Source organism: Antedon bifida, chromosome 4 (assembly GCF_963402885.1).
Source record: "Antedon bifida chromosome 4, ecAntBifi1.1, whole genome shotgun sequence".
NCBI classification, from domain to species: domain Eukaryota; kingdom Metazoa; phylum Echinodermata; class Crinoidea; order Comatulida; family Antedonidae; genus Antedon; species Antedon bifida.
The window spans coordinates 5111881-5136881 of NC_136229.1; the positions used below are offsets into that span (position 1 = coordinate 5111881).

Below are 25001 nucleotides of genomic sequence, written 5' to 3' on the forward strand. Positions count from 1 at the left end.
GTGACACCTTATCTGATGTATTGAGGTGACACCTTTCCTGATGCTGGAGGTGACACCGTTCCTGATGTCTGGAGGTGACACCTGTCCTGATGTCTGGAGGTGACACCTTTCATGATGTCTGGTCGCTGGAGGTGAAACCTTTCCTGACGTCTGGAGTTGACACCGTCCCTGATTCATATAATAATAATATAATATAATAATTCATATTATGTATTATTACTGTAGTATTCAATTTGTATTAAGAAAGTTCGTAACCATGTATTTTTGTAGAGTTTTGCCACAGAGAGGTGACACCTCCCCTGATGTCTGGCGGTGAAACCTTCACTGAAGTATGGAGGTGACACCTGTCTTGATGTCTGGAGGTGACACCTTTCATGATGTCTGGAGGTGAAACCTTTCCTGATGTCTGGAGGTGACACCGTCCCTGATATCTGGAGGTGAAACCTTTCCTGGTGTTTGGAGGTGACACCGTTCCTGATGTCTGGAGGTGACACCTGTCCTGATGTCTGGAGGTGACACCTTTCATGATGTCTGGTCGCTGGAGGTGAAACCTTTCCTGATGTCTGGAGGTGACACCTGTCCTGATGTCTGGAGGTGACACCTTTCATGATGTCTGGTCGCTTGAGGTGAAACCTTTCCTGACGTATGGAGTTGACACCGTCCCTGATGTCTGGAGGTGAAACCTTTCCTGATGTCTGGATGTGACACCGTTCCTGATATCTGGAGTTGGAGGTGAAACCTTTCCTGATGTCTGGAGGTGACACCTGTCCTGATGTCTGGAGGTGACACCTTTCATGATGTCTGGTCGCTGGAGGTGAAACCTTTCCTGACGTCTGGAGTTGACACCGTCCCTGATGTCTGGAGGTGAAACCTTTCCTGATGTCTGGATGTGACACCGTTCCTGATATCTGGAGGTGACACCTTCTCTGATGTCTGGAGGTGCAATCTGTCCTGATGTCTGGAGGTGAAACCTTCCCTGATGTCTGGAGGTGAAACCTGTCCGGATGTCTGGAGGTGAAACCTTCCCTGATGTCTGGAGGTGACACCTTCTCTGATGTCTTGAGATGACACCTTTCCTGATGCTGGAGGTGATACTTTACCTGATGTCTGGTTATTCTGATTTATGATCATTCTATTGTACGTAAAAACAAAGGCTGTATGTGCCTATAGAAACAAATTAGAGTACTACATAATTAAACAAACACCTATGAAATGAGTCTATTGTAATATGGTTATGAAAAATAAAGTTTTAAATCGTCTATGATTTAAGAAACTTATGATTTGCTACAATAAGAAAATTGCTCGAGTGCTCTTGACGTAGTGACTAAGCCGGAACTGGAAATGACGATATTGATGTTGCTATGTTTTATGATTGCAATAAGGTGATTTAACTATAATCTTTTTCCTGTAATGACGATAGAAGACAACACACTGTAGGCTGTTTTAATATCGCTAGACATGATACCGTATCAGGTGGTGTGACACTAATAATAGAGTTTGCAATCGTAGTTTCAATATTTGTGTTTGTTATCTTACTTGCCATTATCTTACATGCTTAATAAGAATAGTAAATTGCTGGTGTTCTTTATTGCGATTGAGCTATATAGTCATTGTTTAATTTGCTAGCCAACACAAAATGAGAGGCCCGAAGATTCTTCTTGGTGCTGTCGGTAGTTTGGTTATTGCCTGCTGTGCATACCGCTTCGTTGGAATAGCTCTCAACGTAGGCCATCAAACTGTCGAAACACTCGTGTTGGTTGTTCTAGAAGGTAAGGTGTTTAAATTCTTAAAATTTTGTTTGGATCGGCATACAAGCCCAAAAGCAAATATTATGACGACATAGGTAGGAGATTTGTATATTCTTTTATTCTTACTAGTAGACGGTCATTGAACTATAAACATGTTTCCAATTTCAGCTATTGTGCTGCTCTTTTGTACAGTGTTAGGATTGATTCTTGTTCACATATCGTCACTGGAATGGTCTGACCATCTAGATGCATCATCTCTATATCTACTCTATCTTATCAACATAGTATGCCAAATTACGTCTTTTTTCGTGTTTAAGTCGTTTGAGAAGCTAACAAAGAAATTCAGAAAGACACAAGAAAAATATATCCTCAATGGGCTACGTCATAATCAAAATACCATATATGGCAAAGAGTTTCATCTTGGTGATATCAACAGTCTTGAGGAATTTAAGACGAGGCATCCACTGACCACGTATAGTCACTATGAGAAATACGTTGATCGCATCTGCGCCGGAGAATCAAATGTTCTAACAAAAGATGAGGTTATTCAGCTGAGACTTACATCGGGAACTACAGGAAAAGGGAAGAAAATACCATATACAAACGGCGCTGTTTGGAGTTTTTCAAAGCCTATCACTTTACTGGCACCGAGAGTTGTTGTTAAAACGTTCAGTACGAGCAGCCCTTTGCGTCGCACACTTTATATGTTCGTGTGCCCAGAGAACCTACCACCCGAAAGCGGTATTGCTGTAGTTGCTGGGTCAGTAATTCCTAAATCCTACAAGAACTATTTACTCATCTATTCTACACCAATTTCAGGTTTTGACATTACAACTGAGTTTGAAGTATGTTATGTTCATATGTTATTTGGTATTCGTGATAGATTTTTAAAATCGATTACTGTGCTGTTCACACCGCTACTAATAACTGCTTTTAAAACACTTGAAACACACTGGGAACAGATGCTAACGGACATCGGAAGAGGCTCATTATGGTCGAAGTTAAATATTCCTGTAGAAGTTCGTGCAGATCTAGAAGAGAAGTTAAAAGGTAAATGTAACCCGGAGAGAGTTCAGTTCCTAAGAAGAGAATTTGAGAAAGGCTTCGACGGAATAAGCAAAAGAATATGGCCTAAACTATGTGTTTGGCTTGGAACAGATCTTAACAGATGTGCCGACAAGCTTTGTAATACATATATGAAAGGTAACATTGCTGTACTTATTATGTTAACATACGGATTTAAAGTTATAAAGCTCAATTTTCAATCAACTTGATTTTAGTGTAAGCAAATAGCTAACAGTAACTAAAAGTAATATACAACTTTCGGACATGATGGATCGACACAACTAATTCATAATTATATAACTACCGGGGTGATATCTATATATATATATATATATATATATATATATATATTGTTAATTTACAGACGTAGCTTTTGCATCGGAGTGGTATCTAGGGACTGAGGGCTTCTACGGTGTTAATTTAACCATGTTGAGACCGCCACCTCACCGTTATACCTTGGTTCCAGATTCAGTTTTGTTTGAGTTTATTCCAATTGAGGAAAGGTAAACTATCATAATGTTTTCATTGCTCCAAATATTTTAAACTATGTGATGGATGTAGGTTGCAAATCAAGATAATGGCCTAGACAATCTATTGTTTCATCCTAGTAAAATACTTCACCATCCTACAGTACATCGATGAGCTTATCGCACCATATTGTCCGCCTACGTCATCATCTACATAAATATATATATTTTTTTATTTCATCTTCTTCCAACAGCGACCAAAGTCGCCCATAACAGGATTGAATCAATAAATATAATTTATATAAAGAATTAATTAAACAACACAATTAGCTAAAATTACATTATTATTTCACTTAATGTTTCAAAACCGGCCACTGTTTTATATGGAAACAGATCATTTATCTTTCATCTACTCATATTGGAATGATCTGCCACAAGCTACTAAAGAGGCAACACATTTTTACTTCTTATTTTAGCAGGATAGGATAGACAGATGCCTTTTTTCACCCGAGCTGAATACTGTTCTGGCGAGCTCTCACATAGGAGCTTCAAAGTGCTGGAGAAAAAAGCAGTGTAAATGGTTCCTCTGGTTTTATTTATTTTTTGTTGGATATTTTATGGATCATTTTTTGTATAAAACGCTTAGAAACTTTGTATTATGCGCTATTTAAAAATACCATTATTATTATTATTATTATTATTATTACACAATAGTTAATGTTAACTGTGTATGTTCTAAAAGCGGCAAGCTTAGATGACAAACAAGTCAAAAAATAAGAAATACATATATATTAATAAATATTAGATTCAGATTAGAGGTTGACAGTCATTAATCTTGAACTCTGTTTTTCAGATGACATTAAGTTTTGGCATCCGTAATGTCCTTCTGCCTTACGTACGTACAGTACGTGCTACGCACTATATAATTATATATCTCATCTAAACTAGTTTTTTAATTTTTATTCAGTGAAAAAAGTAATCCCAACACATTTTTTGGAGACCAAGTAAAAGTTGGCGAAACTTATGAGCTTGTAGTCAGTAACTGGACATGTGGGTTATATCGATTTCGATTTGGTGACGTCATCAAAATAGTCGACTTTCACAATGAATCTCCAGTTGTTGAGTTTCACTACAGGTATTTAAAAAAATTAGATAAGATATCTATTGAATACATGAAAGATAAGTAAGAACATGATCTAACATTTAAAATGCAGCAGCATTTACCCATCATGTTTTATGATCTTACACTAAAATACAGTATAAAAACAAACAAGTTTAAAATCAAATCCATTTATGTTTACTAAATCAACAAGGCCATATACATGGCTGGAGTCGCGTGTGCAAATTTGAGTTAGTATTTACCGACCGACCGACCGACATAGTGAGCTATAGAGTCGCGTTGCACACGACTAAAAATATTTAAAATCAAAAAAGCAACACTACTGTACCATTAGAGAGTTATTAAATGCTATTTTATAATGGAAAATAAGTCACAGAGCAATACAATACTTAATGTTATAAACTATAAGTAGTAGGGCTTAATGTTTTCGATTATTTTAACACTGCTATACACACTGTACCATTGATGTGTTTTCAATCTTTAGATACGGCCAACTGCTGAGCATTCGTGGAGAGAAGGTTGATGAGGTTTGCATGCGTAATGCTCTGGAGAACACATTCAAACAGTTTTCAGGGATTACACTTATTGAATATGCTTGTGCTGAAAGCTTTCTGATGCCAGGTACAAGTTTCACACAGTGTAATCAATACAAATCAATACATTGTCAATCAGCTTCCCATCAATCAAATGATCAATCAGTACCAATCAATTACAGTAATCAACTACAGTAGTATATTAATCAGTCGATAGAGTTAATCAATCACAAAATCAAATAAATTCTACATAGATTACCAATCAATATAATTGATGACTAAATATAATTTAATCAGTTCAAGAATTGATCAATAAGATTACTAATTTATTCAATCAGTAAATGCTTGCCACCAACCAATCAATCAATACCAAATTAGTTATGAACTAGAAATGAATCAATCAACCGAAGAATCAATTTATCAGTAAACCAAGAATGTGCCAATCAATAATTTTGTTTTTAGAAAAGTCAGCAGAATTAAAGCTATGAAGAAGAATCGTGAACATAGTTTGTTCTTATTTCAATTGATATAATCCAAAAGATAATTATAATATAACTTATTTCTACGGTTTAGATTCTGCCAAGCGGCAAGGTCCACATTACTATGTAGTGTTCGTGGAAGTTGAAGGAAACAAAGGTGACATCGGAGAACATATAAGTACACTAGTAAGTTGTTCAACTTTTTATAAACTACAAATAGGTAACTTCCAGTGACACTTTCACATTCAATTAATCAGTGATCAACAACACATGTATGAAAAACAATATATAATGGTGAGAATGGATGTAGACGTGCGTTTACACTGTGGTTGTATGTAGGCCTATACAGATATACTGCTTATAATAATTAATAAATCAATCAAAAAAACATTTATTTCTCTTTCTTGTCATGAACAAATCATAATTATGAAAGAGCGGGCACAATTTAAAACAAATAAAATCTTGTGAATGGAAGCCTTTAAGTAGTATGGTACCGTCAGATTGCGGGTAGGCCTAAAAATGTGACCTTAACAATAAAATTATAATAAGTGATATGCTATAATATATTTTAATTGTCTTTTTTGTTTAGCTGGATGCTGAACTTTGTGAACACGCGGCCTTGTACAAAATGTGGCGTTCCCAAAATGGGATCGGTACAACAGACGTCATCTTTGTCAAACCAGGTGGATTTGCAAGACTGAAGAATTACATCGTTGACAATTCTACAGCTACTTTTAACCAGTTTAAACAGCCACGAAAACTCAAAACAGAAGGCACTGTAGCGTTTATTTTAGATGAGACATCAGACTGAAGGACCTAGTATAATCGTGGGGCATGTCTGAAGAAAAATCATATTTACGCGAACACCTTATATTTGAAATATTTTTTTATGTTAAAACGTTATCTGTTACGTTATGTTATTTATAATACTAAAAAATCATTATTGATCTGACATAAATATTAGTATACAAAACGAAAAGTCGGCTATCACAGTAACATTTCAGATATTATATCATCATGATTGACTTTGCTCTGGAAATTCTAACAATAACGTAAGCACTGATGTAGGCCTACTACAAATGTTGCACCCAACGCAATACAAGTACGCAAGTGCAACGCAAGTAATTTGACCAATCATGAACTTTACGTCCTTGCAATTAGAACTAAGCTTAACTCAAAATAAATGTAATTACGAACTACGAACATCATTGCCAAAGAATAATTTTATTTTAAAGAATATAATTGCCTTTGTTTAGGCCTATGTATAATATATTAAAGTGTTTTAATGTTGTTATAAAACAACATTAAAACTCTTTTGTTTTCATGATTGACTTTGCTCTGGAAATTCTAACAATAACGTAAGCACTGATGTAGGCCTACTACAAATGTTGCACCCAACGCAATACAAGTACGCAAGTGCAACGCAAGTAATTTGACCAATCATGAACTTTACGTCCTTGCAATTAGAACTAAGCTTAACTCAAAATAAATGTAATTACGAACTACGATCATCATTGCCAAAGAATAATTTTATTTTAAAGAATATAATTGCTTTTGTTTAGGCCTATGTATAATATATTAAAGTGTTTTAATGTTGTTTTATAACGTAACCCTAAGTTGTAGGGTTATAATGTTGTTTGGTTCTGTGACAGAGCCGTAAAGCAACCTTTAAATGCCGTGATATTGATGAATATCACTGAATATAATGACACATGATTCTAGGCCTAGCACTGACGACGATTATACTGTAACAGTTTAAAAACTGCAATTGCATAAAGCCTACGTAAGCCGTTAGCAATGTTACCGGTAAGCCACTGTATTATGCTTTACACATTGAGTTTTACTTCAATAACTAAGTTATCGAAACAAACAAAGTTAAACCAAGTTGAACTCATGGAAGTAATATGTTAACCGCTAAGCTACCGCCTGTAATCGGATGTTTGTGATTATAGAAAATGCAAAACGTTTTAAATCGGCTATGATGAATATAAGTTGTGTTTCGCTGTAATTTAAAAACCATGTGCTCTGACTGTGACTTAATTCTAGACGATTAGTAAACACATACTGCCATCTCTCAAATCAAACGGTTGTTTAAATATTTACTTTCGTATTGCAATCTCTTATGAAATCCCGGGCATTGTGTGAACGACGGCGATAATAAGTTGTTATTTGGCGGTTTGCCATTCCTGTCGTGTATGACTTTTACATTGTATACATAGAATTACTTTTTTAGCAAGCAAAATGAGAGGCCCAAAGATTTTTCTTGGTGCAGTCGGTAGTTTGGTTCTTGCTGGCTGTGTATACCGATTTGTTGGAGTAGCTCTGAACGTAGGCCTGCAAACTGTCGAGTCACCCGTGTTGGCTGTTCTAGAAGGTAATGTTATATCACATTCCAAACTGTGTACATTACAACATACGTCCTGATCATACAAAACATAGTACGTGCCAATTTACACAGACAAACGGTAACGGTGGGGTAATACAAATATAGAATCTATGTTATTCCTTAGGACCATTACACACACGCCGGAACGGAACTTGGCGGTTTCCGTTCAGGATAGATACAGATTGTACGTGAGGACAAGCTACGCGGTTTTCCGCTTAACGTTACCGCTTGTCTGTGTAAATTTGCCTACCGCATATAATATTTAACCATTTCTAATTTTCTTTCGGCGAAAAATATTGATTGATTGATTGATTGATCACTTTATTTCAAATGACAAAATTCCATAACCAAAAAATAACAATTATAAAGAAAACTAAAATCACACTAAAATATAATTTTATGTTCTTGTGTTTGAAAATAAAACCCACATCTTACGGAAATTAGGTTTAATGGTGAACGATAGATACATACATTTTTAAATTCGTGCTTCTGCACTTCTAATCTTTCTGAAAGAAAATACTATTTTAACAAATTCGTTCAAAGAGCAGGTTGTATGCTAGGAAGCACGTCCTGTTGGTAGCAATTTCAATTTCTGTTTGTTTTTCGAACACAAAAGGTGTATAATATTAGACAAAGCGCATCCAATGAACAATGCAGAGGGTCATAGAATAAAATGTGTTTGTTTTACGCATGCGCTGCATGTTTTACAGCATTGCATTTATTGTAAATATAACCTTATTCTTTTTTTCAGTGCTCTTGCTTACACTGTTATCTGTAATTGGCATCATCTTCGTGCACATGTCGCTTGTCTTGTGGTCTGATCACCATGGCATATATTCAATTGTCATATTATATTCACTAAATGTAACTATGCGATTACTTGCTAAATTCTCGAGTCAGAGGTCATTTGAAAAACAAACGAAATTGTTTCGTAGGACACAGGAGAAGTTACTTTTAGACGGTCTCAAGAAAAATGGCAAGACTGCGTATGGCAAAGATTTTAAGTTCGCAGAGATTCACAGTCTTGATGAATTTAAGGCGAAACATCCTCTGACAGAATACAGTCATTACATACAATACATAGATCGGATATGCAAGGGAGAAAGAAACGTCATGACGAAAGACAAAGTTGTCAGACTGACCCTGACATCAGGAACAACTGGTAAAAGTAAGAAAATACCATATACAAAACAAACATTAACTGCCATGAGACTAACAATTAATTCCCTGATATTAAACATGATTATGAAAGACAAACGGTTTAAACTGCATAGTCCATTACAGCGCAGTTTACTGGTATATTGCCCTCCGACTCCTAGACCCGAAGAAGCAGGAATACCCGTTGGCCCTGTGTCAATGTTAGAAAAATCTCACAAGAAGTTACTTGCTGCAGTTACCACCACTCCATCAGCCGGCTACGACATTTTGACAGAGTTCGAATCGGGTTATGTACACATGCTATTTGGTATATGTGATAGATACATCGCAAGTATCGAGTCACCATTTACACCTTTACTACTAAGCGCGTTTCAAGTTTTGGAGAAGCATTGGCGACAGATGTTGAATGACTTGGAGACCGGTTGTATCAGTTCAACTCTAAAAATTCCCGCTGAAGTCCGCCTAGAATTAAACAAACAGATCACAGCCAGATATGTACCAGAGAGAATCCAGTTTTTAAGAAGAGAATTTGAAAAAGGATTTGTTGGAATTGCAAAAAGAATCTGGCCGACGTTACAACACTTTACAGGTATTAATCTTGGGACAAGCAACGAAGAACTAGGCAGAACATACGCGAAAGGTACGGCCTATCTAAATGTTATAAGTGAACTATTATTAGGCAAGACATAATTAGTTCTACACAGTTGTTTCCGTTCACGTTGTCGACAATTTACAGCAGTTCTGTCGTGAGACTATAGTCAGGCCTACTTCCATTAGCTAGCATGAGGTTTTTAGTTTCAATTCATAGCAACAAGTATTCATTTTAGAAAGAAATCAGTTACTTATTATTACCTATGAAATCAAAACCTAACTATTGTTTTTTTCTAATCCTTTTCAGGGCTTTTACAAGTAACCTCAGCCTACGCTGGAACTGAAGGATTGTTTGGAATAAATCGTTCACTAACCCCTCCTTTGCGGTACACTCTAGTTCCTGCAGCAATCATTTATGAATTCATTCCTGTTGAACAAAGGTATGTATTCCTAATAGATAGAGGAAAATATGGAGAACAGACGGCGTCTTCGATCGAGCTTGGTGTGAAATCTTAATACACCCTTGGAGGGGCTAATTTATCTATTTGTAAACATTAAGTTTTCTTAATACCTCTGTTGCGAGGTTCTTCAGATCTCTCCATTTACAGTATTCTCATATAAATTAATTTTATACAAGAAATTAGCTTGCTTTAGTATCATGACATTTTGAGTAAAGCAACGATAAACAAGCACAATCAGTAGATTGACTTCCAGTGACAAATAACATGTCAAAAGATGCCTTTTGAAGTTCATACAGCAAATGTACAACCCATGCTTTTACTGAAACTAAATTTCTGATAAGGTACAATAATTCCTCTGGTAAATATACTGGCGAATGATATCATCATGGTGCCTTGCTATTTAAAAAAAACTGTTATCAACGATATTATATCTCTTATATCTTCAAATCGATCTAATCGAATACACTTTAGAATTATGTTTTAATTTCCATTATTAATTAAAACAAATAAAATGTATCATATAAAGTTAAAAGGGACTGTACAATTCCCATCTCAAACAAAAGAGTAAACAGTATGTCTTGTTTTTAGCGGAGACGCAAACCCAAAGATCATTTTTGGCGATTCTGTTAATGTTGGAGAACAGTACGAAATGGTCGTAAGCAATCCGACATGTGGGTTGTACCGATTTAGATTTGGTGACGTCATCAAAGTTGTGGACTTCTATAACACAACTCCAGTGATTGAATTTCAGTACAGGTAAGAGAAAGGGTATACAACACGTCAAAATAAATTTTGAAAAATTAGAGAAAACACTTAATACCTGCAACTTTGAATACATTGAACAGTGCAACAGACATTTTCACCCAATTCTCAGTGCTGTATCTCCACATACTACCGATCTATTTGTGAGGTATCATAGGAATATTTCCACAGAGTGCATCTTTAACGTATGTTTTTCAACAGATAGTGCATCAGTATTTTATTTTTTTACGCATGTTTCCGATTCTGTTTTATAGGTATGGTCAGATATTAAACCTACGTAGTGAAAAAGTGGACGAATCAGCGGTATACACGTCTATATTAAAATGTGTTAAAAAATGGCCTAGCCAACAACGACTCGTTGATTTCACTTCCGCGGAGAGCGACCTTCTACCAGGTTCGTACTGTAGGCCTAATGTTGGTGATGATTTTTAGGTTCCATTCTTTCCAAAAAATATGCTTGTAAACAAGAAATATGCTAAACTTGTAAATAGTAGATTTGTATGCTTTTATTTCAGATTGTGAAAGAAATACTGGACCTGGATATTACGTAATTTTCATTGAAATCAAAGGAAAAGATGGAGAATATGTGTTGACAGCCGACGAAAAATCAACGGTAAGTCATTAATTACAATCTGCTTCAAAGTCAATCAAATAAAATTAATGCACATTTATTTATTTCAACTTAAATGAAAAAGTTTAGTCTAGGCCTACAAGAAACTGATGAACCTTCGATGGCTAGAGGAAAAGCCATTGCTTTCTCTCTCTACCCAGGTGTATAATTGGGAACCCGGTTAGATCAAGACAATCACTTTGCGATGATTACTAGCTGCATATATGGGAGTATGTTTCCATAGGTGTTTGATCAGGAAATGACTGGGGTAATAATGTTCAGCGCATTGAGAGCTTGCTTATATGCGCTATATAAGAATAAACTATTATTATTATTGTATATGGTGAATGGTAAATCAAAATATGGTAAATCAAACAGCTAGCTATGAATATGTTAAAAAGCTTAGATAATGTAAATGTTCATTCCTAAATCTCTTTCTATTCCAGATTGATTCTGCGCTTTGTGATCAAGCATTTGCCTACAAGTCATACCGAGACAAAGGCAGTATTGCCCCGATGGATGTACGCCAAGTTAAGCCAGAGGGTTTTGCTGAATTTAAGAAGTACATACTAGACAATTCCACAGCATCGGTTACGCAATTTAAGCAACCAAGAAAACTGAAAACACCAGAAATGGTGGCCTTCTTATTACAAAATACATTCAAGTGAATTGACAGACTAATGTACCTACTAAAGAACGCAACCGAATATTAAATTAGCTTGACATGAGCATTCATGATTCATTCTCTCAAAAACAACAGTAATTATAAAAATGTCAAATTGATGAATTTTCAAATCATTATCTTAAAAGCGTCGTGGTATACTCAGATATTAATTGCGCAATGGTCATTTTCCCATTGCAAAATGTATGTGTTATTAAATTAGCTTTAAAAAAAAAATAAACATTTGAGTTTATATACTCTACTTAAATTGAATTGATTTATTTTAGTTGATGAATTGAAAATAAACTTGTAAATTGTGTATGAAATTAATGTTTAGCGGTAATGGAAAACAAGTGCGACATAATTCTAGATCGGAACTGGTAATCACTCTAATCACTGTGATATGGCAAACATACTACGCGTGTAGACCTACAAACATCTATCGAGTTCACATTGGTCATGCTTTCAATCACTATTTAAATATTTGTATTGCAATCTCAGCCTGGCAGTGCTTAAATAAGGACGTTTGCACTAATAGTTTGGGGTTCGCCCACTTCAGCTGTACTCCTATTGCACTGTAGCCTATACCTTAGTCCTACATCCTATAGCAGGTTACGAGAAATGAGAGGCCTAAAGATTCTTCTTGGTGCAGTCGGTAGTTTGGTTCTTGCTGGCTGTGTATACCGCTTTGTTGGAGTAGCTCTGAACGTAGGCCTGCAAACTGTCGAGTCACCCGTGTTGGCTGTTTTAGAAGGTAAACCGGGCAAATTGTATCAAAGTCTAAACTGTGTATACAACAAACAAATGAATTCACCAAAAATGTATGTCACAAAATATCAACACATTTAATAGGAATATGTGAAATATAAAAGTTTTATGGGTTTTTTTTTCTTTTAGTGCTCTTTATTATGCTTCTGTCTGTAATTGGCATCATCCTCGTGCACATGTCGCTCGTCTTGTGGTCTGATCACCATAGCCTATTTTCAATATTCATCTTATATTCAATCAATGTAACCACACAATTGCTTGTTATATTCTCGAGTGGGAGGTCATTTGAAAAACAAACCAAGAATTTTCGAAAGACACAGGAGAAGTTACTTTTAGACGGTTTGAAGAAAAATGAAAAGACTGCGTATGGCAAAGATGTTAAGTTCCACGAGATCCACAGTCTTGATGAGTTTAAGGAAAAACATCCTCTGACAGAATACAGTCATTACAGACAATACATAGATCAGATATGCAAGGGAGAAGGAAACGTCATGACGAAAGACAAAGTTGTCAGACTGACCCTGACATCGGGAACAACTGGTAAAAGTAAGAAAATACCATATACCAAAGAATCATTCACTGCCATGGAGTTATCGACCACTTGCCTGCTATTATACTTTATGCAAAAAGACAAAAGGTTTAAATTACAGAGTCCATTACAACGCAGGTTATTTATATTTTGCACCCCGACTCCTGGGCCGATAGAAGCAGGAATACCGTCAGGCCCTGTTTTAATGTTGGATCAATCTAAGAAGAAGTTCCTTGCTGCTATTACAACCACTCCAATAGCAGGCTATGATATTTTGACAGAGTTCGAATCCGGTTATGTAAACATGCTATTTGGTATATGTGATCGATATATCGCAAGTATCGAGTCACCATTTACACCTTTGGTACTAAGCGCGTTTCAAGTTTTGGAGAAGCATTGGCAACAGATGTTGAATGACATGGAGACCGGTTGTATCACTTCAATTCTAAATATTCCCGATGACGTCCGCCTAGAATTAAACAAACAGATCAAAGCCAGATATGTACCAGAGAGAATCCAGTTTTTAAGAAGAGAATTTGAAAAAGGATTTGTCGGAATCGCAAAAAGGATCTGGCCGACGTTACAGCACTTTACAGGTATTAATCTTGGGACAAGCAACGAAGAACTAGGCAGAACATACGCTAAAGGTACGGCCTATCTAAATGTTATAAGTGAAATATTATTAGGCAAGACTTTATAGTGAACACAAATAGTCCTAGACAGTTGTTTTCCTTTCACGTTGTCGACAATTTACGTTCTGTCGTGAGACTATAGTCAGGCCTACTTCCATGAGCTAGCATGAGGTTTTTAGTATTCATTTTAGAAAGAAATCAGTTACTTTATAATCTTTCTAATTCTTTTCAGGGCTTTTACAAGTAACCTCAGCTTACGGTGGAACTGAAGGATTGTTTGGAATAAATCGTTCACTAACCCCTCCTTTATCGTTCACTCTAGTTCCTTCAAAAATCTTTTACGAATTTATTCCTGTTGAACAAAGGTATGTACTAAATAGAGGAAAATTGTATGAACAGAGTTGGGTGAAAAATCATAATTGAGGGCGCTAATTTGTGTGGGGCGTTTATGTTGCGCAGTTCACCATTTATTCTAAAAATTAATTGTATACAATCAATTAGCTGTTTCTTTTGTTTCACGAATTCATGTGAAAAAGCAACGAAACATCAGTGGATAGATTTCCAGTTACTAATGGCATGTCCAAAGTTGACTGTACATACAATTTGAACACATTCTTTTACTGAAAATAAAAATGGTACAATAAATCCATAAATGATGAGGTCTACTGCAGTACACCTTTTCTCATGATTTAATTTTGCAAAAAAATGGTTACTTGTGATGGAAAAATTATTTTTGTCAAAGATGTTTATTTAGTCTAATCGAATACAATTTGCAATTATATTGAAAATTAATTTATAATAATGAATATTATACAACATTAAACGGAACGGCAATATCATTTAAAGTAAGAGAGTAAACAACCTAATTTCTACGTGATTTTAGCGGAGACGCAAATCCAGAGGTCGTGTTTGGCGATTCTGTTAAAGTTGGAGAAAAGTACGAAATGGTTTTGAGCAATCCGACGTGTGGTATATACAGATTTAGATTTGGTGACATCATCAAAGTTGTGGACTTCTATAATACGACTCCAATGATTGAATTTCAGTACAGGTAAGAGAAAGGATTTCCTTATATTTATCGTTTCAAATTAACTAATTAATTAATTAATTTTCAGTATATCAACGGACGGTTTAGAATGTATTCTGTGCCTGTTGATTTATATATGTATAAGTATCTCTTCGGAGATCCAGCTTCGTGAATTAATATATACTGAAAGGTGAGGGCGTATCAATTTAATTTCTGGTGTGCGTGCGTACATTTGAAAACTACAGTTCCGTTGTATTACGCCAACGGTGTTAAACAATCGCTATGCAATCGAATTTGAACAATACTATGAAAGCCAAAGTGGTATAATGGATTGGACATCTGCATATAAAGCAGAAGGTTCCTGGTTCGAATCTCGCCGGGTTTGGGGACTTTTTCTCATTATCACAGATGTCCCATTCTTTAGATGGAGCATAACGCGTTGGACTCACTTACGATAGCACACTAAATCTAGCCAGTTTATATTAATGGTTTTCAGTGACTGCTGAACCAGATTCTACATCTGTATTTTTCTATTGTTTACGCATGTTTCCAAATCTGTTTGATAGGTATGGTCAGATACTAAACCTACGTAGTGAAAAGGTGGACGAATCAACAGTATATACCTCAATATTGAAGTGTGTTAACAGATGGCCTGGCCAACAACTTGTTGATTTCACTTCTGTGGAGAGCAACCTTTTACCAGGTACGTAGGGCTACATTGTGTTAGTAGTGATTTTGGCGGTTCTTTTCTCTCACAAGTATGTTTGTGTAAACAAGAAATATGCTAAACTTGTAAATAGTAGATGATTTGTTGATTTTGTTTTTCAGATTGTGAAAGAAATACTGGACCTGAATATTACGTAATTTTCATAGAAATCAAAGGAAAAGATGGAGAATATGTGTTGACAGCTGACGAAAAATCAACGGTAAAGTTCAACTTGCTTTAAAGTCAATAAAAAAGTTTAGTCTAGGCCTACATGTACCTGATGAACCTTTGATGGCTCCGAGGAAAAGCCGTTACAGATGCTTTAATTTTATAGTAAATAAAACAGCTATCTAGGAATATGTTAAACAGCTTAGATAATGTAAATTTTCATTCCTAAATCTCTTTCTATTCCAGATTGATTCTGCACTTTGTGAGCAAACACTTGCCTACAAGTCATACCGAGACAAAGGCAGTATTGCCCCGATGGATGTACGCCAAGTTAAGCCAGAAGGTTTTGCTGAATTTAAGAAGTACATACTAAACAATTCCACAACATCGGTTACACAATTTAAGCAACCAAGAAAACTGAAAACACCAGAAATGGTGGCCTTCTTATTACAAAATACATTCAAGTGAATTGACAGACTAATAAGTATATGTACCTACTAAAGAACTGAATATTAAATTAGCTTGACCTGACCACCATTAAAAAAAACTGACGTAATTCTCTCAAAAGCAAAAGTAATTATAAACATGCCATTATCTTAAAAGCGACGTGGTATACTCATAAGATATTAATTGCGCAATGGTGTTATTAAAAGATATCATTTTCCCATTGTCAAAATTATAATGTGTTATTACTAATTACTGCCTTTAGGCTCAATAACTAAATTAGCTTTTTAAAAATGAACATTTGAGTTTATATAGGCCTACTCTACTTAAATTGAATTCAATATTTACCAAACCAAATAATGTTCAACAAGGTTGGATTCGTAAATACAACATGTTAAATATTTTCCACTACATGTTTATTTAGTCGGCACAATGAATTAAATCGATGTAGGTCCTACTGCGATGATAGAGCAATCTCAGAAGAAATTCCTTGCTGCAGTTACCACCACTCCATCAGCCGGCTACGACATTCATACTGAATTTGAATCGGCTTATGTACAAATGCTATTTGGTATATGTGATCGATATATCGGATGTCTCGAGTCAACATTTACACCTTTACTATTAAGCGCGTTTCAAGTGTTGGAGAAGCATTGGCAACAGATGTTGAATGACATGGAGACCGGTTGTATCACTTCAACTCTAAATATTCCCGCTGAAGTCCGCCTAGAAATAAACAAACAGATCAAAGCCAGATATGTACCAGAGAGAATCCAGTTTTTAAGAAGAGAATTTGAAAAAGGATTTGTCGGAATTGCCACACGGATCTGGCCGACGTTACAATACTTTTCAGGTATTAATCTTGGCACCTGCAACGAAGAACTATGCAGGACATATACAAAAGGTAATCTATGAATGAAACAAACATACATAAGCCTAACTGAAATGGAAAAAAAACTTATAGGCCTTATGTGAAAATGTATAAATGAAAATGTGTACACGTTATAGATAAATAATCTATACAGTAACTGAAAAACTAACTGAGTTCATTACGTGTACTTAATTAGAGATCCTGTTTATAATGTAGGCCACTATGTAATTTCGTGTCATTTTTTTGTTAAAAGCAAAATTCCAGCTGATTTAGTGTCTTTAGGATGTAAAGTAATGAAAAAAATATGTTGCCATTTTTTTAAAAAAGCTTAAGGGTGTTAAATCCAAGATGGCCGCCAATACGTAAAATATCTAATAAATGTACCATATTGGACAAAGTAACACCCTTTATGAATAATATTTTAAGTTCATATGGGTTCTCTGCTATATAAGAATTATTATAGACCTATATTCATTAATATTCTGACATTTTGAATTTCAAAATGGCTGCCATTTTTAAAAAATGGATTAAATTTCTTATTAAAACATGTGCAAGTTATGACGTTGATTGAAATCACATAAAATGATAGGCCTATGACAACAACATTGGTGATTAACACAAAATTGCGACCATTTTGAATTTCAAAATGAAAAATGGGTTAAATTTCTTATTAAAACGTGTGTAAGTTAAATAAAATTAGATTGAAATACACAAAATGATATGCTTATGACTACAACATGGTCATTAACACAAAATGTTGACCATCAGGAGGTCTATAGTACTGACAGTACACTTCTTCATATTATAACATCTCATAAACTTCTTCAGTTAAATGACAACTAACTCTGCCAAAGTCCTTCAATGAAATATTCTAATCTTGAATGCGATACAGTAAGTTGACCCTCCTTCGTTTTCTACTACTGTATCCATCAAACTTCCACAGACTGATCTGCGATCCCAACAAGCTTGTTCAGAAACAAATTGGCAAAAGTACTGCAATACCTCATTTCACCGCCAAATTATCTCTATAGGAGTCCTCTTTTACTTTGATAAGTTTGTCACCTGTATTCACCGTCATACATATTTTTTGCCAATATTCATCTTTTTCTTAGGATCCCATATAGACAGTTTGCCTTCTACAAGACTTTTACTAATGCCTCAAACATTTTCTGTCCAATTTCATCATGCCATGGCCAACAAACACCTTATTGCGAATTGCAGCATTCTTCATTAATCGGGATATTATCTCTCTTTAAATGTTGGCTTTCAAACTCATCAACTAGATTTGCCAGCTTTGATGAAATCATTAATTTGTGTTATTCCAATGATACCACGCTTAATGACCCTGATCAATTGATGTAAATCCAGCAAGTCCCACACATACATGTCCTCTCATAAACTCCAATATCTGTAATTTGAAATTGATACAGCGGAAGTAACCGGTCGTAGTTCAGGTGGTCATGAGCGAAGAAATATTTGATAAAAGCATGTGTACTTTCCATGTGTGCAGATATCGTTTTTCTTGTGTCTCGGACATATATAGGGATATAGTTTAACCACATCATTTAGATTTCGTCGACTCTCTGTATTTAAGGTAATATCTTTATGATCAACCTCTTTCAAACAAAATGATACTTCACTTAGAATCTCTTTCTCTGTCTGCATTTGTAAAAGCAAGTTGTAGAGAGAAAGCAGAATTAGTGTGCTTCTGTCCTTCCTTCGTTTTCTACTACTGTATCCATCAAACCTCCACAGACTGATCTGCGATCCCATAAGCTTGTTCAGAAACAAATTGGCAAAAGTACTGCAATACCTCATTTCACCGCCAAATAATCTCTATAGGAGTCCTCTTTTACTTTGATAAGTTTGTCACCTGTATTCACCGTCATATATATTTTTTGCCAATATTCATCTTTTTCTTAGGAAAAATATATATATATAGACATATAGACAGTTTGCCTTCTACAAGACTTTTACTAATGCCTCAAACATTTTCTGTCCAATTTCATCATGCCATGGCCAACAAACACCTGTGTGCGAATTGCAGTATTCTTCATTAATCGGGATATCATCTCCAAGATGTTTTCCATCTAAGATATTTGTGTCACTGGTTGTATAGGTAATACAAGTTCAGTTTCAACAAAAGCACTGGCCTCAACACTATTTTCACAATGCTACATGTCCAAAAGCCATGTAGTTCACCGGGTCGACATAATAATTGCTTCTTGATGTCATCTCTGTCCACCTCTACTCATCTCGGGCAAAAGTCATCACCAGGCATTTTTGTCTTTCATTAGTACATGAGTTTTTATACCACAACCATGTGCACTCATCAAACCAGTGTATAATGGTGGTCTATCTGTAGGGGTATATATCTAATGAAATCGGTTGAGATTGTAGAAGATGAGAAGTAGGAGTTAATGCTGCCTATGAGTAACCTTGTGAATGAGCTGTATCTTTATTTCCTTCAAGCTTCTGCCAAAAGTTGACAGATTGAAAACTTACCAACCATACTGGTGACTATGGCCCTCAGGTTCAGACATTGAATTACATTAGCAATAACGCATTTATTATTTAACATCATATTTATACAGGATTTCACAATAAGGTATAAATGCACTTGTTTTATATTGTGGTCCTGTCTCCTGTCAAGTTTCAGTTTCATGAAAAGAAATGAGATCTGTAATTTAGAATCTATATATAAATTATGGTTAATTCTGACATAGGCGAGCACAATGGAAACACTTTGGAACAAATCTCTGCCTTGGATACCTACCTGAACTATCTCAGATGTACCGTGAAATGTAAATTTGATAACAGTTTTCACTATTACGATATTGTTCCATATTTCTATCTTAGGAATATATTATAAAGAGTTCTAAAACAAAATTTATGATTTCATCGGTAGATTTTCAACTCAATTTCAATTGTACGCGGTCAAAGTAATTTCCGGGTTCACGATGAGTTCACAGGTTCACCTTGCAACTACACAATTATACTATTTGTAATAGAATTCATCACACTGTTAACTACAATTTACCAAGCATCATATTTTTTACCACTTTTCATATCTATTAGAGGATTTTATTTGATTATAAATGTTACGATATTATTAAAACTAAAAAATCCCTCGAATAAGCATCTCCCTCAAATGAACTCTGCCTCCGCCCTATAAGGCGACATAAAATGTTATTAATCATCTAAGACACTGTGAAACAGAGTAGGTTTAGTTTTTCGAATGTCAAGCATTTTCAATAATGGTAACCGACAGAAAACGTACGAAGAGAACGTCCTTCTAAAACCTTTTTACCCGAGTCATTACCATTCCGAGAACCATCGTTTACACTCCTAGCCCATCCTCTAGTTAGACGTAATTGTTGTTGAATATTTGATATAAATTGGTAAGTTGTTCCATACTTTTGCAACTCCAACTTTGAACGATTAGTTAATTTAAGAGTCATAGTGGGGTATTATATATCTGTTATAGAGAGAACATTGACAACTTTAGACAGCCTTATATTTAGACAATCCTGTGAGAAGTGACAATTTTAGAACATTGTGTACAAACAACAATTTATGCACACATATTTAAAAAAAATTATTTAAAGAATTTAATTTTTAGTGGCGGCCATTTTGAAATCCAAGATGGCCGACAGATTATCGCTTTACATAGTTAAGATTGTATAATGGGTACAGTAATACCATCAAAACGGACTTTTCCACATTCATAATTTGTATTATTGGTGATATTCTGATTTTTAATAGGGTTATTTGAATATTGGCGGCCATCTTGAATTTGGTCCTTTAAATGTCTTTTGAAAAAATGGCAACATATTTTTTTTCATTCTTTATATTATCAAGATATGAAATAAAGTAAAAGTTTGCTTTTAACAAAAAATATACACGACATTCATATAAACGACATACCAGCCTACACTATTACTTGACTGGAGATCCTTTCAAATTGCCATGAGCTCATTTCAGTTGACTTAGCTGGTGTTCCTTTCAGTTGACTAACTGGTGTTCCTTTCAGTTGACTTGACTGGTGTTCCTTTCAGTTGACTTGACTGGTGTTCCTTTCAGTTGACTTAACTGGTTTTCCTTTCAGTGACTTAACTGGTGTTCTCTTCAGTTTACTTAACTGGTGTTCTCTTCAGTTGAATTAACTGGTGTTCCCTTCAGTTGACTTAACTGGTTCCTTTCAGTTGACTTTATTGTAGTTCCTTTCAGTTAACCTGATGTTCCTTTCAGTTTACTTTACTGTAGTTCCTTTCAGTTGACTTGAATTAACTTTCTTTCAGTTAAATGTAACTTGTTTCTTCTTCTGATCTTTATCAGGGCTATTAGAAGTATCTCCAGCTTACGCTGGAACCGAGGGATTGTTTGGAGTAAACCTTTCACTTACGCCACCTTTCTTGTACACTTTAGTGCCTTCAGCAGTAATATATGAATTTATCCCCGTTGAGCAAAGGTGTGTATAATTTAAACATACTGTGCGTATAATTTATGGGTTATGTAGGCCTATATCAATTTAACTATTGCTTTATACGTATATTACAAAAAAATATCATTAAAAAAATTGAACAATATTTGTATGTGTTTTCAGTGAAGACCCAAATCCAGAAATCGTGTTTGGCGATTCTGTTAAAGTTGGAGAACAGTACGAAATGGTCGTAAGCAATCCCACGTGTGGGTTATACCGATTCAGATTTGGTGACGTCATCAAAGTGGTGGATTTTTATAATGCCACTCCAACGATTGAGTTTCAGTACAGGTAGGTCTGCGCATCATATAAAAGTGCCAAATAGACCATTGGATAAAGCCAATAGCTGAAACTGACTGGGTAAATGTTGGTATGTTTGGTAAATGTACTGTTTTCAGTCAGTTCTTTATTCTTTCTGGCAACATTTTGAAAATATGATTTTATCAAAACTCCGTCAGTATGAATAGTTTGAAACTATAATCAATGAATCAATGAAATTAAATAGTAAACATTATAAATAATACTAAAAACATTTTACGGTGGGATTTTGCGTTAGAAATAGCTGAGTGTAAGGTTATTAGGTTATTTTTCTTTTAACGCATGTTTTCAGTTGTTATGTTTTAAAATTATTAGGTGTGGTCAGATATTGAATTTACGTGGCGAAAAAGTGGACGAATCTGCAGTATATGAGTCTATCTTAAAATGTGTTAAAAAATGGCCTAACCAACGACTCGTTGATTTTACTTCTGCAGAGAGCGAACTATTGCCAGGTAGGCCTATGTATATATATGCTATTTGTAATTGAATCGACTAATACGTTTCTTTAATTATGTAATAAATAAGATGATTTGTATGTTTCCAGATTCTGAAAGACAGACTGGACCTGGATATTACGTAATTTTCATTGAAATCCAAGGAAAAGATGGAGAATATGTGTTGACAGCAGACGAAAAATCAACGGTAAATTACTATGTCCAATTGTCCAATCTTGCCAATCTTTAAGTAATATCACTTATGACGATAATGTTTGACAGAATCTAAAATAATTAATTCGAGATTAATGTAAATAAATATTGTTTGCCTTTCTTCTGGTAAACAGTCAAACTGTTGGGGTAGCGAAAAAGCGTTGACAATTTGGAAAAATTGTTGGCCTGCTGTAGTACAACGCCATGTTCCAAATAGCATACAGATTCAGACAGATGAAACAGTTTTCTAAAACGTTATCTTTCTACTATTCTGCATCTTTCTAAACTATTCTGGTGACCCTGTCTGCTGCCATGATTACCATATTTTAAGATTTGTCGGAATTGCCACACGGATCTGGCCGACGAAACAGTTGTCAATGAAACAGTTGTCTAAAACGTTATCTTTCTACTATTCTGCATCTTTCTAAACTATTCTGATGACCCTGTCCGCTGCCATGATTACCATATTTTAATATTTATTTTTTCCAGATTGAATCAGCACTTTGTGAGCAAACACTTGCCTACAAGTCATGTCGGGACAAAGTTGCTATTGCCCCGATGGATGTACGCCAAGTTAAGCCAGATGGTTTTGCTGAATTTAAGAAGTACATACTAAACAATTCCACAGCATCGGTTACGCAATTTAAGCAACCAAGAAAACTGAAAACACCAGAAATGGTGGCCTTCCTATTACAAAATACATATGATATGGATAGTTCAGAATAATGATCTGGGAATGTTTTTATGCTACGGTATGGTAGCTCGACAACAATATTATACAATATTATGGTGTTTATATACATTTGCTTTCAATTCAGTCAGAATTAACCAAGCAGTAATGATAGTTTCAAGAAAGATTGAATATCGGAATATATACAGTAGTTTAAACATTGAGAAATGAATAGGAAAGAAAAATAAGAGTAACTTTAAAATAAATTTTTATGTCAAATCGAATCGAAACGATGACTGCTGGACTATATAACATAAAAAGTCCCAAAAGACTCGTGGGAAAGTTAATTCGCGGTGCCTTGCAATAAACAGCTAAATTATAAGTGGAACACAAAGTTTGAAGGACAATATCGGTTTTAACTTTAACAAATTACTGTTTCACACAAGGTATTAGGCTGGTCGAGACTTCTGACACAAAGTAACCATACAATTATCCAGAAAATATAATACCATAGAAAAGGTTCAGTTTAGTCGGTCACCACAAGGAAGGTCAACCCGTAATTGAAATGCATACAATTTAATTTTTAATTAAATTTTAACAAACCACCCATGGAAAACATTTTCATACAACACGCGATTAGCAAAATCGTCATTTGAAGAAAATATTAGAGCTAGTGACACTAATCTGCTTGATATCATTTCTATTATTTCTAATTCTTACGGCATACATAAATAACAATTTGAATTGTGATTAGGCCTACATTACAAATTACAAGGACGATCGGTAATGTCGGTTGTTCACCATGGTAAACCACCAATAATACCAAATATAGTAGTAGATATTGTGGGTTTTTTTTCATATTTTAATCGATTTATCCCTTAATATTAACGCTAATCATAATGTAACATATAGTTTTAAAAATATTTTTGTTGTTGCAAATTTCGAAAGCATTTTAAAATCAAACTGATTTTTAAAGATGTATTGTCCCCCAAAAACATGAAAAATGAAGATTAATTAAATTAGACTTTGAATATGTTATTTTGTAGTTTTAATCAAGTTAATCACTTCAATAGAAAAAAACCGAAAAAATCATGTTTTCACTTATAAAATGACAAAATAAATGGTAAAATTCAACCAAAAATCCATTGGCTGGCAGCCAATTTGACAATTTTTTGCTTTAAATTACACTTTTATCAGGTAAATACATTTTTTTTAATCCAATGTTTTGTCAAAGTGGATAACTATTATGTTACATTAAAATGGAATATTCAACAAAAAATGTTTTAAGAATTATTTTTTCAGGGGGACAATACATCTTTAAACGAAGTATCATTTTTTGTTCTTATTAAACTCATATTACCTTATAATGCATAAGTATACATGAGGAAAATACAACTTGAGAATATGAACTACGGTATAACACGGTATTAAGATTTAAAGATGTATAGCCCTGAACATTACATTTTTGTTGTTGAATATGCCATTTTAATGTCACATAATAGAGTATCAACTTTGAACAAAAATTGAATTAATAAAAAATGTATTTACCTGAAAAAACTATAATTTGAAGCAAAAAATAGTCAAATTGGCTGCCAGCCAATGGGTTTTTGGTTGAATTTGACCATTTATTTTTATATGAGAAAACATTATATTTTATGTTTTTAACTTTATCAAAACTTCAAAATAACCTATTCAAA

At 34.7% G+C, this 25001-nt stretch overlaps 4 protein-coding genes across 4 annotated transcripts; all 4 read left to right on the forward strand.

Annotated features, from left to right (window-relative positions):
* Positions 1 to 1636: 1636 nt before the first annotated feature.
* LOC144841443 (uncharacterized) lies at positions 1637 to 6391 on the forward strand. Its single transcript, XM_078697773.1, has 7 exons — positions 1637 to 1769; positions 1917 to 2951; positions 3178 to 3316; positions 4248 to 4415; positions 4885 to 5021; positions 5507 to 5598; positions 6002 to 6391. The coding sequence occupies exons 1-7, from the start codon at positions 1637 to 1639 to the stop codon at positions 6221 to 6223; spliced, it is 1926 nt and encodes a 641-aa protein (XP_078553899.1). The 3' UTR covers positions 6224 to 6391.
* A 1241-nt stretch (positions 6392 to 7632) lies between these two features.
* LOC144841603 (uncharacterized) lies at positions 7633 to 12314 on the forward strand. Its single transcript, XM_078698042.1, has 7 exons — positions 7633 to 7786; positions 8550 to 9596; positions 9855 to 9987; positions 10597 to 10764; positions 11025 to 11164; positions 11286 to 11383; positions 11827 to 12314. Exons 1-7 carry the CDS (start codon positions 7654 to 7656, stop codon positions 12046 to 12048), a joined length of 1941 nt encoding a protein of 646 aa, XP_078554168.1. The 5' UTR covers positions 7633 to 7653; the 3' UTR covers positions 12049 to 12314.
* A 154-nt stretch (positions 12315 to 12468) lies between these two features.
* Positions 12469 to 16759, forward strand: LOC144841444 (uncharacterized). Its single transcript, XM_078697775.1, has 8 exons — positions 12469 to 12795; positions 12939 to 13985; positions 14203 to 14335; positions 14854 to 15021; positions 15086 to 15108; positions 15494 to 15700; positions 15826 to 15923; positions 16118 to 16759. The coding sequence occupies exons 1-8, from the start codon at positions 12663 to 12665 to the stop codon at positions 16337 to 16339; spliced, it is 2031 nt and encodes a 676-aa protein (XP_078553901.1). The 5' UTR covers positions 12469 to 12662; the 3' UTR covers positions 16340 to 16759.
* Positions 16760 to 16768: 9 nt separating this feature from the next.
* Positions 16769 to 23810, forward strand: LOC144839574 (uncharacterized). Its single transcript, XM_078694999.1, has 6 exons — positions 16769 to 17219; positions 21525 to 21657; positions 21793 to 21960; positions 22303 to 22439; positions 22532 to 22629; positions 23124 to 23810. The coding sequence occupies exons 1-6, from the start codon at positions 16778 to 16780 to the stop codon at positions 23358 to 23360; spliced, it is 1215 nt and encodes a 404-aa protein (XP_078551125.1). The 5' UTR covers positions 16769 to 16777; the 3' UTR covers positions 23361 to 23810.
* Positions 23811 to 25001: the final 1191 nt, after the last annotated feature.

Bases quoted from the DNA above. Each gene is read 5' to 3' on its own strand.
- LOC144841443 (XM_078697773.1), top strand. From the start codon at position 1,637: ATGAGAGGCCCGAAGATTCTTCTTGGTGCTGTCGGTAGTTTGGTTATT. The intron at 5,022-5,506 runs GTACAAGTTTCA...TCTACGGTTTAG, and splicing joins TGAAAGCTTTCTGATGCCAG to ATTCTGCCAAGCGGCAAGGT. The intron at 5,599-6,001 runs GTAAGTTGTTCA...TTTTTTGTTTAG, and splicing joins GAGAACATATAAGTACACTA to CTGGATGCTGAACTTTGTGA.
- LOC144839574 (XM_078694999.1), top strand. From the start codon at position 16,778: ATGATAGAGCAATCTCAGAAGAAATTCCTTGCTGCAGTTACCACCACT. The intron at 17,220-21,524 runs GTAATCTATGAA...GATCTTTATCAG, and splicing joins ATGCAGGACATATACAAAAG to GGCTATTAGAAGTATCTCCA. The intron at 22,440-22,531 runs GTAGGCCTATGT...GTATGTTTCCAG, and splicing joins AGAGAGCGAACTATTGCCAG to ATTCTGAAAGACAGACTGGA.
- LOC144841444 (XM_078697775.1), top strand. From the start codon at position 12,663: ATGAGAGGCCTAAAGATTCTTCTTGGTGCAGTCGGTAGTTTGGTTCTT. The intron at 13,986-14,202 runs GTACGGCCTATC...AATTCTTTTCAG, and splicing joins AGGCAGAACATACGCTAAAG to GGCTTTTACAAGTAACCTCA. The intron at 15,701-15,825 runs GTACGTAGGGCT...TTTGTTTTTCAG, and splicing joins GGAGAGCAACCTTTTACCAG to ATTGTGAAAGAAATACTGGA.
- LOC144841603 (XM_078698042.1), top strand. From the start codon at position 7,654: ATGAGAGGCCCAAAGATTTTTCTTGGTGCAGTCGGTAGTTTGGTTCTT. The intron at 11,165-11,285 runs GTTCGTACTGTA...CTTTTATTTCAG, and splicing joins GGAGAGCGACCTTCTACCAG to ATTGTGAAAGAAATACTGGA. The intron at 11,384-11,826 runs GTAAGTCATTAA...TTTCTATTCCAG, and splicing joins CAGCCGACGAAAAATCAACG to ATTGATTCTGCGCTTTGTGA.